Genomic DNA, 13951 nt, shown 5'->3' on the forward strand with positions numbered 1-13951 from the left:
GAAATAATGATTTAATAAGGAAAGTGTTTGGATTTAGTAAAGAATCACCCAAATTAGAGTTTTTCCTTATCATTTGCAAACTCATTTTTGTGTGTACCTGTAATTAACACATATGCACACATAAAATGGGAGGGGTTTGAACTAATCCCTTGGGAACCCAGTCATATTCTGCTGGTCTCTTGTTTATTGTGTTCAGCTGGCTATTTCCATAAAAGAGGTCATATGGGGTAAGCAATGTTAAATTGAGAGTTACAAAGAGAGCCAGCAAGAGAGATTCAGAACTCCCTAAGCTTTGCAATAAGTTCTTTTGTTTAGGTATTGTGATTCTGTGATCCTGATTTCTGCTAACATTTTTTTGCAACTTCCTACATTCTGGTGAGCATTTTAAAAAAGTCTTTAAGTTATTTTAGGCATTCTTAAATATTGAATATTGTTTTTACCACAACTAAGCCAATTGCTTCAGTTATCCCTTAAGGGAGATAACTTTTTTTTTTCATCTTTGGCACATTGTCTAGATTTTAGAATGCTTTCCCATTGTGCTTTACTACGAACTTGAGACTTTTAATGTGATGTCAAGGTAAATCAAAAAGAGACATACCACTGGGTCCAAAATTCTCAACCAGTCTACAGAGGTAGTTTTTCAGTCAACCAATTTTTTCCTGAATTTCTGACCATCTGTAAATACGAGTATTGAAATGCTATACCAGATAATATGACTGGAAGAGTCTAAGAGCAAGCATATCTCACAGACTGCAGTCTCATATCTCTGATATTACATATTATAATGGTAAACACAAATCATTAAAGTTTAGCCGGTGTCAAAAAACATAAATCCATCCATCCTCCCTACTGTCACCAGTGAAGCACGTGGCACTTGTAGTGGCAGATGTCTCCTGACTGGGAGTCAGGGGAACCATTATGTGTTCTCTTAAGCCAGGCTCTTGTGCCTGACACAATTTGCTCTATCAGTTTTGAAATAATCTTGAAATTCTTCTCTGTGAAGAGAAATGAGGCTGTGTTGGTGTTGAAGTGTCTGTCACGAGGAAACCAAATTCTGCCCATGGAAGAGGTCTCTTGTTTGTCTCTGTGGCTGATACAATGCAGATACAGGACAGTCAGGGGACACGAGTGACATGGTCGCCCAGTGCTTTTCATTCAAGGGGCCTACAGAAAAGGTTCTTTAATTTCATATCTCTTTATTTAACAGATAGCCGTTGTGTAATAAATGGGGATGGGCAGGGGAAGACATCACATGTTCTATTCCAGTAAAGATTTTGCTTTAGTCAAACTGGTTGAACAGTAATATTAGTTAGAGGTGAACAAATGCATGATTCATTCCTGGTGAACCTTTGTTTCCTCCTGTTGACACAGCTTGTGCACTGCTTGCTGTGGAGTAGAGATTGGGACCTGCGAGAGTCATTCGCCCTTTTTTTCAATTTGCTCTTGCAGGTAGAAACTGCAACTCTCTGAGGGCTCTAAATTTCCATGAATGCATGAGGAGATGAAGGGTTAGCAGCAGCCAGCTCCTCTGCAATTACCTTCTAGAGAACAGTGCACATGAAATTCTGTCTCCATTGAAAACCTTAGGCTTCTTGCAAAGGAGAGAAATGCATACTAGCTTGCTCATCAGCGAACTCTATTACGGCTCTCTGAGTTTTGACAGCTTCAAATGTATCACTCTCCGGATATATTTCTTTGCCTTTTGATCCAGGCTCGTTAAAGCACTCTTCCAATCAGATTGGTGTAGCCTTAACGAAAGGGCGGTGTCTGCATGATTAAGAAGCTCTCTCTGCAGTAGGGAAGCTTCCATTCCTTGGTTTATTTCTGGAGTGGTTGAGATATTATCGGACGCAGGGCCTTGTGTGGTTGAGAGTTGGTCCACTCGGAAAATGAATTACATGCCCTTCTTTGCTATTGAAACTATCCATCATATCGTGCCCCAAATGGTCTATCATGTTGTTGTCTAGTAAAGCTCTGCCATCAGAGGCAGCTCCCATTCAGACACCGATGCTAGATGTCTGAAAATGTGATTTCAGCAATAACTCTGAGGATATTTAGTTGGAATTTATGACTTGAGGTCTCTCTAAGCTCCATCAATTCAATCTATCTCACACCTTTATAAATAATGCTGCTCTTCCATTTCTGAATCCTTTACAGCAGCCTTCTGTGTGTTTTTTTGTTTGTTTGTTTTTGTTTTTATTTTGGGTTTTTTTTTCCAGCATCTGGAATATATCACGTGCAAGATTTCACTGTGAGATTCCAAACTCCGTGTATGTTTATTGAACAAATAAATAGGAGCCTCATAGACTAATGCAAAAATTCCTACCTCAGGGTCAGCATGGAAGCCCAGGCAATTTGGTGAACTTGGCAAGGACTAGACAGGATTCAGGAGACTTTAGCACCATTCTTGACCACGGCTTTCATTATTTCTCCTTTATATGCCTCAATTTCCTTATCTATAAACTAAGGACAATAGTTCCCATCCAACACTAACCAAAACTCATGAAGGATCCCCCCTGAGTTTAGCTTAGGTTGGATTGGGTCCATCAGGACCGTACTGCTACATGAGGTGCTCTGAGGGTGCAGTCAAACGGTGCTCAGTAAGCATCAATAACATCATGTTTTCTCCATTGACGTAAGCTGGAGCAGATGTGCAACCATTTAGGATTATCCTTTTAACCTTTCTCCAGATGCAGCGAAAGGAAGGGCTTGGTCCTGGGAAGTGCTTCACACCCTGTGTTGGAGAGGAGAGCTAAGGGTTCTGAGCAGAGGGAGGACATTTCAGAGTGAGGCCAAGATGTTTGCAGATCAAAGTCTGCAGTATCATTTGAGGTTATTCCCCTTCAAACTAACCCGAGGCATCAGTATGGCTTGTGCTTTAGTTTGATGCATTGGTGAAGGGGATAAAGGAATCTATTAATACTCTTTTAGGAAAAAATTAGTACCCCAACTACTTTCATTTCCTTGTTTTTTACACGTCTGTGCTCTCCTCTGTCACCAGCTACAGTGCAGAGCCTGATATGCTCTGACAAAGAGCTATTGATGGCGTGCTTGTGTGAATTGGCCCAGCACCGGTCACAGCCAACTTCTGCGGGACCTGCTGCCCCCGTTCTACAATACGCTCCAGTGTGCCGAGCCATTTGTGAAAGGTCAGAAATGAACAGAGAAATGGACTGGAGTCAAAAACAAGTAGTCCTATAAATATCAGCCATAGTCGGCGACGGTTTATTCCATTCCTTCCCTCTCTCTCTCCCTCTGTGTGTGTCTCTCCCTCCCTCTGTTGTGGTTTCCCAGATATAACTCCATGTTTCTGACTGCGACGCTCTGAAAGGAAAGCAGCGCTCTGCAGCTTCTGCTTCCATTTTGCACACATGGAATAATCTTCGGTCCTGCAAGCAGGGCTGTGACAGCCAGCACTGACTCCAAAAACTGTCTAGATTCAGAGGTTATGTTTTGATTTCTCTGATTTTCTTGATCTGTAAGAGACTCATTCGCTGCAGCTTGAGAATTAGCTTTGACCACAGGCGGTCTGGACTGGGACTCGTGAGGGTTCTTCTCCGGTCGGAGCTGACACTTGGCTTCAGGATGACTTTAGCAGCTAAATTAGAGGATATTGAAGTGACGCTGGAACACCTACTGATGGATGTGTTCGTAAGTAAGCTACAATTTCCTATTTAAAGCAAGGTGCTAACAATCTAGAAAGCAGCATAGAAATTTAATGGAATACTCGAGTGCAGCATGAACTTAATTCCTTTACATTTCCTGACAAACAATATGTCCAGCACTACCAATGTGTTATGATATCTACTGCAAGCTATATTATGCAAAACTGGAACAATGTGACTCCAGGGGAGGATATATTTTGCATTAGTTTTGTATATCATCTACAATTTTAATGAAGTACATGAAAATGAGGAGAGTTTTGGTCAGAATAGTTCCAGGAATGCCTTTGTAAAAGGACCAAGTACATTGGTAGAATATTTAAACTGTACATGGCTTAGCATCAAGTGTCCTTGTCTTTAGCATTTTGGTAGTTGTTAAGTGCAGACTTTTACTTGTTTGACTTTTGGACAAGATTTGAAAGAGATGAAGGAACAAGCAAAGGCACTTGGGCTTTCTAGAAAATCAAGTTTATTCCTCCTGGATGTGTCAAACACTTTAAGCCAGTGTTAATCTGGAATTGCTTCCTTGAAATCATCACAGCTCAGTGAAGCCATATGTAGTTTGCTTCTGCACATCTGAGATTAGAATCTGTTGCTATAACCTCTTTTAAAAAGTTTATTAAAAATATCAAAACCTTTCAAAATATATTCATCCTTTCTCATAACCAACTCTGGTTTTTGCCTAGAGGTCCAAGATGGCCATGTTTTGAAATAATTTTTTGAGGGATAGGAGGGAAAATAATCAGGTATTGCCAAATCATTTATCTTATTTTAAAAAAAGTCATGCCAGGATGATTTGTACTGTTTGTGAATGCAGGCTCTAAGAAATAAGATGGCAAGTAGCACCCTGAAGTTTCAGAAGAGTTCATTTTGGCATCTTTTAAATGAAATGCTTTGGATTTTAGGGTCTCGTGTTGAACAATTGTAGACATCAACCACAAAAACAAAGCAGAGAGGGCCTGTTGGCTTTCTAGCGCGTGGTCCAGTGGTTAAGGCTTCGATGTCTCCTGTGAAAGATGTTGGTTTGAGGTCCCACTGTTCTGGCATCTCCACTTAGCCCTTTGGGGATTTCCCCATTGCTTGCCCCAGAGACTACTGAGGTGGGGGTTGAGGAAAACATTTGGAAGCTGTCCAAGCCCCTCTACAGGGTATGAAATATTCAAATATTCTTTGGGTTGTAATATATATTAATCTAAAGCCTATTCTGGGTCCAATTCCTTTCCACAGCTGTGAGCACCATGCAGCCCAGGTGTTCATCCAGAGGAAATTCCCATGGGTTAAAACCCCATGACAGGAAAAGACTCAACGTCCGCAATATCTTGCAAAGATGATAGCATGTCCTGAAAGTTACTCTGTGTGGGAAGAGGCCAGTGGTTTCTTTGCGCTATAGCAGCTGCTGCAGAATAAGCCCCTTGGCATCACGATACCTGTAGGTCTATGGGTACCTCAGCATCACTTCATCAAGCTGACACCTGAGAGACTGAGTGCCTTGTCCTCCATGTGCCAGGTGTCATTAAACAGTGGGCATTTAAAGGTGTTTTGTTGCTTGGTAGTCCAAAGCAGTGTCTGAAAAACTACTGGTATTTACAAAGTGAGAGTCAACTTTATTGACGAGAGAAGCAAGGTCATGGAGAATCATACCTTCTCCGATGCTTCAGGCCTCACAGTGGGTTCTACTGCAGAGCTGTGCTTAGCCTTTGTCATTCTTATGTCTACCCCCTTTCCTGCATGAAAGTGTCTTCCCTCATGGCATTTTTTTTGTAATGAGAACAACAATACAGCATGTAAAACATTGACGAAATTCCCCAGACATGCAGGTTGCCTCAATCCATGAAACCAATGCATCTCTTCCCCTGTTGTATTTTGAACTAGTCCCTGATACGTATGTTCAGAAACCTAATGAAATGTGCCCAGCTGGGATGTTTCAGGCACAGCTGACACTGTGACTTAAGGGGGCAGGTCTGCGTGGTGCCATGCTGTGCCATGTCGGAGACATCAGCACGCTGGGGAAGGGCTGGGGTGTCTATGCAGCATTGTGTAGATGGGGGACACAGATGGGGACTGTGACCAGCAGTGCTAGCTCCATGCTCTGGCCTGGCTGCTCACCCCTCCGTGCAGACTGCTGCTTCAAGACCCAGGGCTAGCACATTCAGGCATTTGCCTGATTATCACATCAGTGAATCTGTTCTAGCTTCTATGCAAATCAAGGAAATAAGTTTTTCCCAATGAGCAATCATGTTTTGAACTAACTGGGTTCTCCTAAAAACTAGGAACCAAGGCAGGAAGAATTTTGAGTGCTCTAGACCAAATATTCCAAACGTAGAATAATTTTGTCTGACACAATCAGGCACATTTTTCCAGCTTTAGTCATATACTCCTTTGCCTTGTAGATGAGTTTGATCTTAAACCACCTGACCATTGAGCAGTGCTAAAAATAATCTCTAAACTGTATATAGAAAAGTAAATATGAAACTCGATATGAAGGAAAGACAAAACCTAAAGCTCTGTTGTGATAAATCATTCAGGCAGCCATGTTCATCTGAGGCTATTAATCTGTTAATGAAGACTTTTGCCAGACTAATACTTGTCTGTCCACTGGGCCAGACCAGAGGAGTTGAAAGGGCTCGAGGCAGGGAGACTATGGGGCAGCAGGATCCTCCTGAGAGGGAGCTCAGAGAGCTCCACAGCACACATCTTCATCCACATCAGCTTCATTGCTCAAAGACAGCAGTGATCTTTCATTGTATCACCACAGTTTCCATTCGCCTGTGCCCTCCCCTGCTTCATATCAGGTGATAAGGCACAAAAACAGGGAATGGTGGTCAGCAGTGCCTTGACTTGTCTTTTTTTTCTCTGAAGAAGCCTAGTTTTAAGCTCTTTGAACTACAAGGGCAGTAATCAACACCCTGACCAGTGCACTGAGTCAGCAAGTCAATTTTATCACAGCAGAGAAAGGCTATGGCAGACAACAAATGTGAACTAGACACTAGTTTCTAAAGAAATGCGAATCCTAGTCCAGCTCGGACTAACTCACTTTGACTTCTGCAGGAAGCAAGACTGAAGAAAGATTGTGGGTTTGGGCTGGTTTTTTTTTTTTTTTTTTTGTGGATGAAGTTTCACTAATCCAGTAGTCGCTCACCTGGAGTAAGTTCAGCAGAATTTCACAGGGAAGATGGGAAGCCAGATCAGGCAGCAAATGTGTTTAATACTTCCCCTCGAAAGCTAATGTTACATGGAAGCAAGGGGTTGGCACAGAGAGTGAGTTTTTTAGTTTTTTTCTGTGGAGACTTAGGATTTGTATCCACATGGCATGAGCCGCCACTTCCTTCCAGGATATCGTGTTCCCGTGGCGTTGTCAGCCCACTATCAGAAAAGCAGCTGTTGCTGTATTGACACTTCCTTTCCATATTACCGAAGGGCATTGGAGAGCTTTGCTGGATTCTACAAGATGAGATAAAAGGGAAGCCTCAGACATGACATTTCATAATTAGCTGTCATCACCAGCAGGCTTGCTATGAAATACTTGAGCGGGGACTTGGCTGCCTCTTCAAGTCCCTCCAAGGAGGCACAAAGAGGAGCAGGGACCAAAGCAGTGAGGCACTGCAGGGACAAGCTCAGCAGGTCCCTCAGGTTTGATAAGGAGAAAAAGGGATCTGGGCAAGAAATACAGTCTGTGAATCCCTATTTCAAACAGTTCCTCTGAGCAAAATGCTCCTCACACCGCGACCTGCTGATTATTCTTGCAAAGGCCATTAATAGACACCTTCAAGAGAGATCTCAGGAGCAACCTTGGCCACTTCCAAGCCTTGCCTGCGGCACAGATAGGATGAGACTCCGCAATATCCTGGGGCATTTTGCTTGGGATATCAGGAAGAGCTCAGGATGAGGCAGGATGTGCAGCCTCTTCTGCTGACAGCTACTTCTTCCTTGTATTATGGTTGTAACTGTAAAACTAGAAAAAAAGAGACTTAAAGTAAACAGGCAAAGAGATAGTAATGCCAGTGGAAAAGTGGGTCTCAAGTAGTCAAACATTAGCCAGCCTGAAAAGGGAGACTGATTTCTGAAGACGGGCATAACAGGACTGTAGTGGATGTCCAAGGAGAAAAAGATGGCTTTAGATGAAGCCTGTAAAGCACAAGCACAGCATTCCTGGCTCAGTCTAAATACAACCTGGGAAACAACAGGAGATTAATAGCCAATGTTTCATGGGGCCTTAGACACCATCTAAACACAACCAAGCCTGCCAAATCCACAGTGCACTCCGTGGCTTCATTCATATTCCTACGGCCATGTATTCCTACAGCTAGCTGCACAGCCTGCCTCTCACCACACCACACAAATATACCTATCTATACCTATACTTTATGTATATATCACATACACACATACACATATATACCTACATATATACATACACACATACACTTATATGTACCTTCATACATCTATGTACATATATATGTGGTAAAGTGACATGACATGGGCAGAGAGCCTGATAGCCTTCTGTATCAGCCAAGCACCAGACTATCTGATGAAAATGATATTTGTGAATGGATACGGGCAGTGTTGCTTTGCCATAGGTGGATGTAGCCGCTAGTGCAGGAAGGAAAAACGACTGGTTTGCTACACTCCAGTATCCTCCAGTATCTGGAGAAACAGCTGTTCATCTCTAACCCCACGCTGCCAAGTCCTGGCAGAGTTAACACCGAAATAACAAGAAAAGAAACTTAATCTTGTGCTTCTAATACCATCAGGTAGCTAGAGGAAGGGTGCAACTACCCATGAAACTACAAACGTTCTGGCTCGTTTTTCTGCCAGCTAATGACAAACAGAGCTTAAGGTCTGAGTCACACTCCTTTCCCAGACAGATCTAGAGCTGGATATTCATGGGAGCAGGCTCAAGCCCTGACCCTAACACTCTTGGGGCAATTGCACTGTTTATCTCGCGCTTTTCCCAAGTCATGAGCACTGTCAATCAATGGCCACACTAATGCTTGCTGCTGAGGACAACCTATGGAAAAGAGGAGTGGAAGAGGATGACCACGATGAAATTACTTAGACCACAAATTGAAATTGCACAGCAAACCCTGCCCACAGCAGGCTTCATCCCTGCTGTAATCAAGCAAACATTCTTACAGTTACTATCGACTCTCGATGTCCGCATTACATTATTCTTAATAACTAATGCAATATAAGACATCATCAACGTATAAACTGATCCGTTAACCTCTACAGCAGCAATAAATTGTTTGGATTTCCATGCTGCCGGGATTTGCTAATCAAAGAGCAAGCGGCAAGTTTGTACAAGAGCAAGTTTGTACTTGGAGCTGTCACAAATCATGTATAATGCAAAAGTGTGAGTGCTAACCTCACCCTTTGCAAAATGGAGGGCATTTCCTGCTTATTTTTTGTTTATTTTTTATTATTACTTGTTTATTTATCAGAAGAATCAGTTCTTTGAAGCAGCTTCTAATGAGATTCTCTCTGGCAACAGCAGCATTCTCCAGTTTATCCTCAGCATCTGGTCCACAGATTTAAAGCCTCATCTTCCACCACCAAAGTGAGTCTGAGTTTTGTCAGTGTAGTGGGTAGGAGCAGAATCAGGTCTCTCGATGTGCACTGAACAGTGAAGTTGTTCATCACTTGCCAAGATTGTGAGATGCCATTAAGTACATCTTAATGAGATTTTCTTTAGAGACATCTCTCTAAAAATGAGAGCACATAAATGACAATATAAGGTATTTCCAATGAATTATTTAGTTCAGCATCTTGACTCAGGCAGTGACCAACAAAAGAGACCTACAAACAACTGCAAGAACAGAGCAAGTACGTAGCCCCATCCTCGATAGCTGTCTTTCACATAGAATCACAGGATGGTTGAGTTTGGAAGGGACCTCTAGAGATCATCCAGTCCAACCCCCTGCTCCAGCAGGGACACCCAGAGCACGTGGCACAGGGTGGCATCCAGGCGGGTTTGGAAGATCTCCAGAGAAGGAGACTCCACAGCCTCTCTGGGCAGCCTGTTCCAGGGTCTGGCACCCTCACAGGAGAGAAGTTCTTCCTCACTTGGAGATGGAACTGCCTGTGTTTCAACTTGTACCCGTTACCCCTTGTCCTATCACCAGCCATCACCAAGACGAGTTTGACCCCAAACTCTTTATTCCTTCTTACAGTGCCGAAATTCTATGGAATACTAAAGACTCCAAGTACCATTTGGAGAGAAATAAATATTTGTGGTGCACTCACACCTACATTCATATGATGTTGACCTAGTAATCAGGGTTAACAAGAGGCCAATTCCTCCTCATCTAGGCAAACAGTTCTGCAAGTAGACACTCTACTTAGAGACGCTCTACTTAGAGACACTCTAAAGCAGATCCCACTTGCACCCAAAACACAGTTAAGACTGCTATGAACAGCTATCTTCATTTCCTAAGATAGCACTTCCTGGAGATCCTGGTGATACTCAGGATGACTTTTGTAGAAGATAACGTATAAAGACTTGAAGGAACAGTTCATTTCAAGATAAACATACTAAAACTTAAGGAACTGCTCACTGTTCTGCCAGGCTTGTTCCTTACCTTTGGGTTCTGTCTCTTCTTAAGAAAAACGACACCTTACTTTCAACAGAGCAGGCATTACGCTTGCACATGTTCTTTTGCCTCCCTCTACCACCACTAATCTGTGTTCAGGGATTTCCTGACCTAGAAGTGGTGACTTTGAATTTAGCAGTCCACAGTAGACATTCCTTCACAAATTGCTTCAGTTTTTTTTTTGAATCCAGACATGGCACTGTAGTAACTACGGTTTGTAGGGTTTAGCTGCCACTGAAGTAGGCAACTAAGGTAGGCTCAAAAGTAACATGACCCAAACCTTGCAAAGGCCCATTTTTATTCATTTATGATGAAAGGAGACCAAATGACAAGCTCAAATGAAGGTAACCAAAGCTGGGAGAGGTAAATGCCATACCAAATATCCTCCACACCTGAGATGAGATGTTGTTACAATTAGATAGACAAAATAGAGTTCAAGTAAAAACTATAACTTAATAGGAATTAAAGGTAGAGACTCCAGGTCTTATGGTCTAGAAAGCCAGACAAGCTCATCACATTTCCATCTGTCCACATAAATCTACAAAGCTCAGAATATAACCAAATTCTCTCTGCATTTTGCCAATGTTAGCAGTTCCTCTCTTTGTTTTGGGCAAACACAGTTTTCTCCTTACTTAGAGAAAAGACATCATTATTACATGCCTGCAAGATTCCACCTGCAAAACAGCATTTCCCTGGGAGGCTGTTTAGCAGGACTGGCAAGGCTTAAAAATCCCCTAAAATCTCTCATTAGCCTTCTGCTTTCCTTCTTTCTTCAGACATGATGCCCTCTCTGCTATCCGTGTGGCTTTCTCTTCAGGCAACAAAAGTCTCTTCTTGTCTCATATACATAAACTTTTTCCTGTGATATACTAAGGTCAATCAAAGCACACATAAGAAGAATGAATTTTCAAAAGAAATAAAATTACACAGCCTACTGGAAAACACATCTTCACAGGCTTGACTCAGTCCATGTGTCACATAGCCTCCTAAAGACCTAAAGGTAACGTAGGGCTGAATATCCATGCCATGCTGAGCACACCCTGGCTTCTTCCAAACAAAAGCAAATCAGCTGTGTTGAGCATAACCCACTAGCTTGATACTGAGATGCACCAGGCATCTGCACCTCCCCCTGCCATCACTCTGCTTCGGAGGGCTTTAGATGAGATCCCCGGCAGAAATACGGCACAATCCTGCCCCAGACCAGTGCATGCTGCTATTGTACACACCATATCCAGCCTCTGCTACAAATCAATGGTGTGGGAATGCGGTGGTGGTGCCAGATATTTCCTCTTTTGTTTATACAAGCCCTGGAAGTCAGCAGCAGGGCCCTTCATGATCCTTGCAGGGGCGTTTCTCCAGGGCCATGGGGTCAGGCAAGTCCCCTCCCTAATTAATTGCTCTCTCTCTGAGTTATGTGGGAAAAGAGTACACCAAAGCACAAGGCAAATTTCCTTCCATCCAGAGGAGAGGCCCCCGTTCCTATCTGCTCCCGTTGTCTCAGCAGAGCTGTGCCAGCAACCTGCATGAGGGTGCACAGACAGGACGTCTCATCACACATGGGACAGTCGTGGCAGGGGAACTGGGGCTGGGAGGGGGCTCCACCTGATGCACCAGTTCTCTGCTATATAGTGGTGTTTGTGAAGACACTTTCAGGGATATCTGTTTGGAAACTAAGCTTTTTTTGCTTCCTGATATTTCCACGCTTCAGAACAGCCTCTGACCTGTCAGCCTAGCCCATTTGCTCAAGGACTTCAATTAACACATTCACAGAAGTGACTCTGCCTTGGTCACACCACACATGTGGCTCTTGCACTGGAAATATGTTGCATAGTGTAGCTTTGCTTCTCAGCTGTGAATTAACGGGACCAATGCTCCTTTCAGCACTAGGCTGGGCCTCTTTTCAGAGCTTCAGGGCAGTGACCTTATCTTCTATGTCCTGGAGATTTTGCCAGCTCTTTCCTGGCTTGGTGGACACACCAGCTGATGGGTCTGAGCACTTGGCTAGGTGCAGGTTCAGCAGGAGACATCCTGGCTTCATGAATAACTGCCAGCCCTTCCCCATCTCACCCAAGACTGGTGTACAAAAGGCAACAGATGGGTGGCTATGTGGACATTTCTGCTGGAATACCAATAAGTGAAGAAATTCAGAAAATTAAAATATATATATATATGGCAATTTACATCAGCAAATGAACCTCTGTGGGTCCGAAATTGCTTGGTTCCAGGTTTTCTTGTTGTTGTTGTTTACGTTCACACCAGTCAGGTCTATTAAGATGTCTATACACTGCGGGTGGTTAAATAACCTTGCTGTAGAGCAAAGCAAAGTTACCATAGGAGCCTTAATTTCCAGCCAAATGATGGGCACGCCGCAGAAGCAGCAACACAGTGCTGATCTCTGCACAACCCACAGTGCCAAAATAGAGCAAAACAAAGTAGAAATCTGTATTCAAGTGTGGAGCAGGCTTTCATATGCAGCCTGGATTGCTGCCACCAAGCAAAGTCACTCACAGAGGATGCATGTGGGCAACCTTACACAATATATGGACTGGGGCAAGGACAGCAGAGGATAAGCAAGGGAAAGGAGTGTTGGACACACAAGAACATCAAGGTCCACATTTCCTTTGTCTAGTAGGGTCTTTGTTTTTACTGTTTATCACTATATATCTGCTTTTCCCACTCAGCACAGAGACCCTTCCCATTCCTTTCATCTTAGCAATGAAATAAAAGAGCAGCTCCAGGGCACTTGCTCACTGGGGAGTCGGGCAAAGCAGAGATGGCCCTGGCATGATGTTTGGAAGCAGGAGCTGCACCTGCAGCTGCCCTGTGTACCCAGAGCAGACAGACAGCATGAAGGGCTGTGTGAGAAAGGAAGTTTTTCCCTTGCTGTTGGTAAGGATGATAGATATCTGGCCAGGATGGAAAACACTGGCAGGAACTACAGTTTCATTCTGTTATTCTGCTACTGAGCTTGTGTCTTCATGAAGCACAGCACTGAAGTGTGCAGCTCTGAGCTGATGGACTCTTCAGTTGTACAAAACCCACCGATGGATCTTTAATACAGCATATAGCATTTCAGTCTGGACCACTGCTGTCACTGATTCCCATTTGCTCATCTCCCCTGGGCTCGAAACTTGGCTCCTCCATTCCAAATACGACACGCGTTTTGCATCAGTTCGTTATTCCTTCCTCTTTTTTATTAAAGACAAAAGTCTCCTAGTCTAAATAGCAATCTGCTGGAATGCACTTTCGTCTCTTGCATTGTTACCACAAACCGCTGTTCCTGGCAGCCTGTGATTAGTACTGAAAAGCATCCGCTGCTTTAAAGCATTTTGTCTTTCAGCAGTTAGGAAATACAGCATGTTTCTATTGAGGGGCTGTGGTGGCAAGGCCTGGAGGTTCTTTTATTTCTTATGACCTTTTTTTCTTACAGAGCCGTTCGGGCAGAGATCGTCTCCCCAGACAATGCAGTTGTATAAAGCCTTGGTTATGAGTCTGGCCATTTAGTCTAGCTCTACAGCCAACTCTAGGAGAGAGAGGGCTCTCCAAAGGGAAATTCAGTGCAGGATGGGCTGAAGCGTCCCTGGACAAGCCTACATCTGCCACAAACACCTTGACTCCCTCTTGGGGAACAGCCAGTGTAGGAAAAACTCTAAGAACAACTCAGACTCCCATGCTTCTGAGTGGTTTCCACAGTCC

The 13951-nt window shown here is 43.5% G+C and overlaps 1 protein-coding gene across 3 annotated transcripts in view; it reads left to right on the plus strand.

Moving 5' to 3' along the window:
* Nucleotides 1–13951, plus strand: part of LOC148595165 (FERM domain-containing protein 4A-like) — a 199986-nt gene that overhangs the window by 57991 nt on the left and 128044 nt on the right. Inside the window, exon 1 of one of the 3 annotated variants that reach the window (XM_088522089.1) lies at nucleotides 3260–3651. The exons of 1 other annotated variant lie outside the window; for it this stretch is intronic. In XM_088522089.1, the coding sequence (XP_088378215.1) occupies nucleotides 3586–3651 (66 nt within the window). In that variant the 5' untranslated portion in view covers nucleotides 3260–3585. Of the gene's footprint in view, nucleotides 1–3259; nucleotides 3656–13951 lie in introns of those variants that run through there. One more of the 3 variants, XM_088522091.1, reaches the window with a different exon arrangement.

The sequence above is a fragment of the Tinamus guttatus genome, unplaced genomic scaffold, assembly GCF_059628265.1.
Source record: "Tinamus guttatus ecotype Peru unplaced genomic scaffold, ASM5962826v1 Tinamus_guttatus_pri_ptg000148l, whole genome shotgun sequence".
In the NCBI taxonomy this organism is placed as follows: Eukaryota; Metazoa; Chordata; class Aves; order Tinamiformes; family Tinamidae; genus Tinamus; species Tinamus guttatus.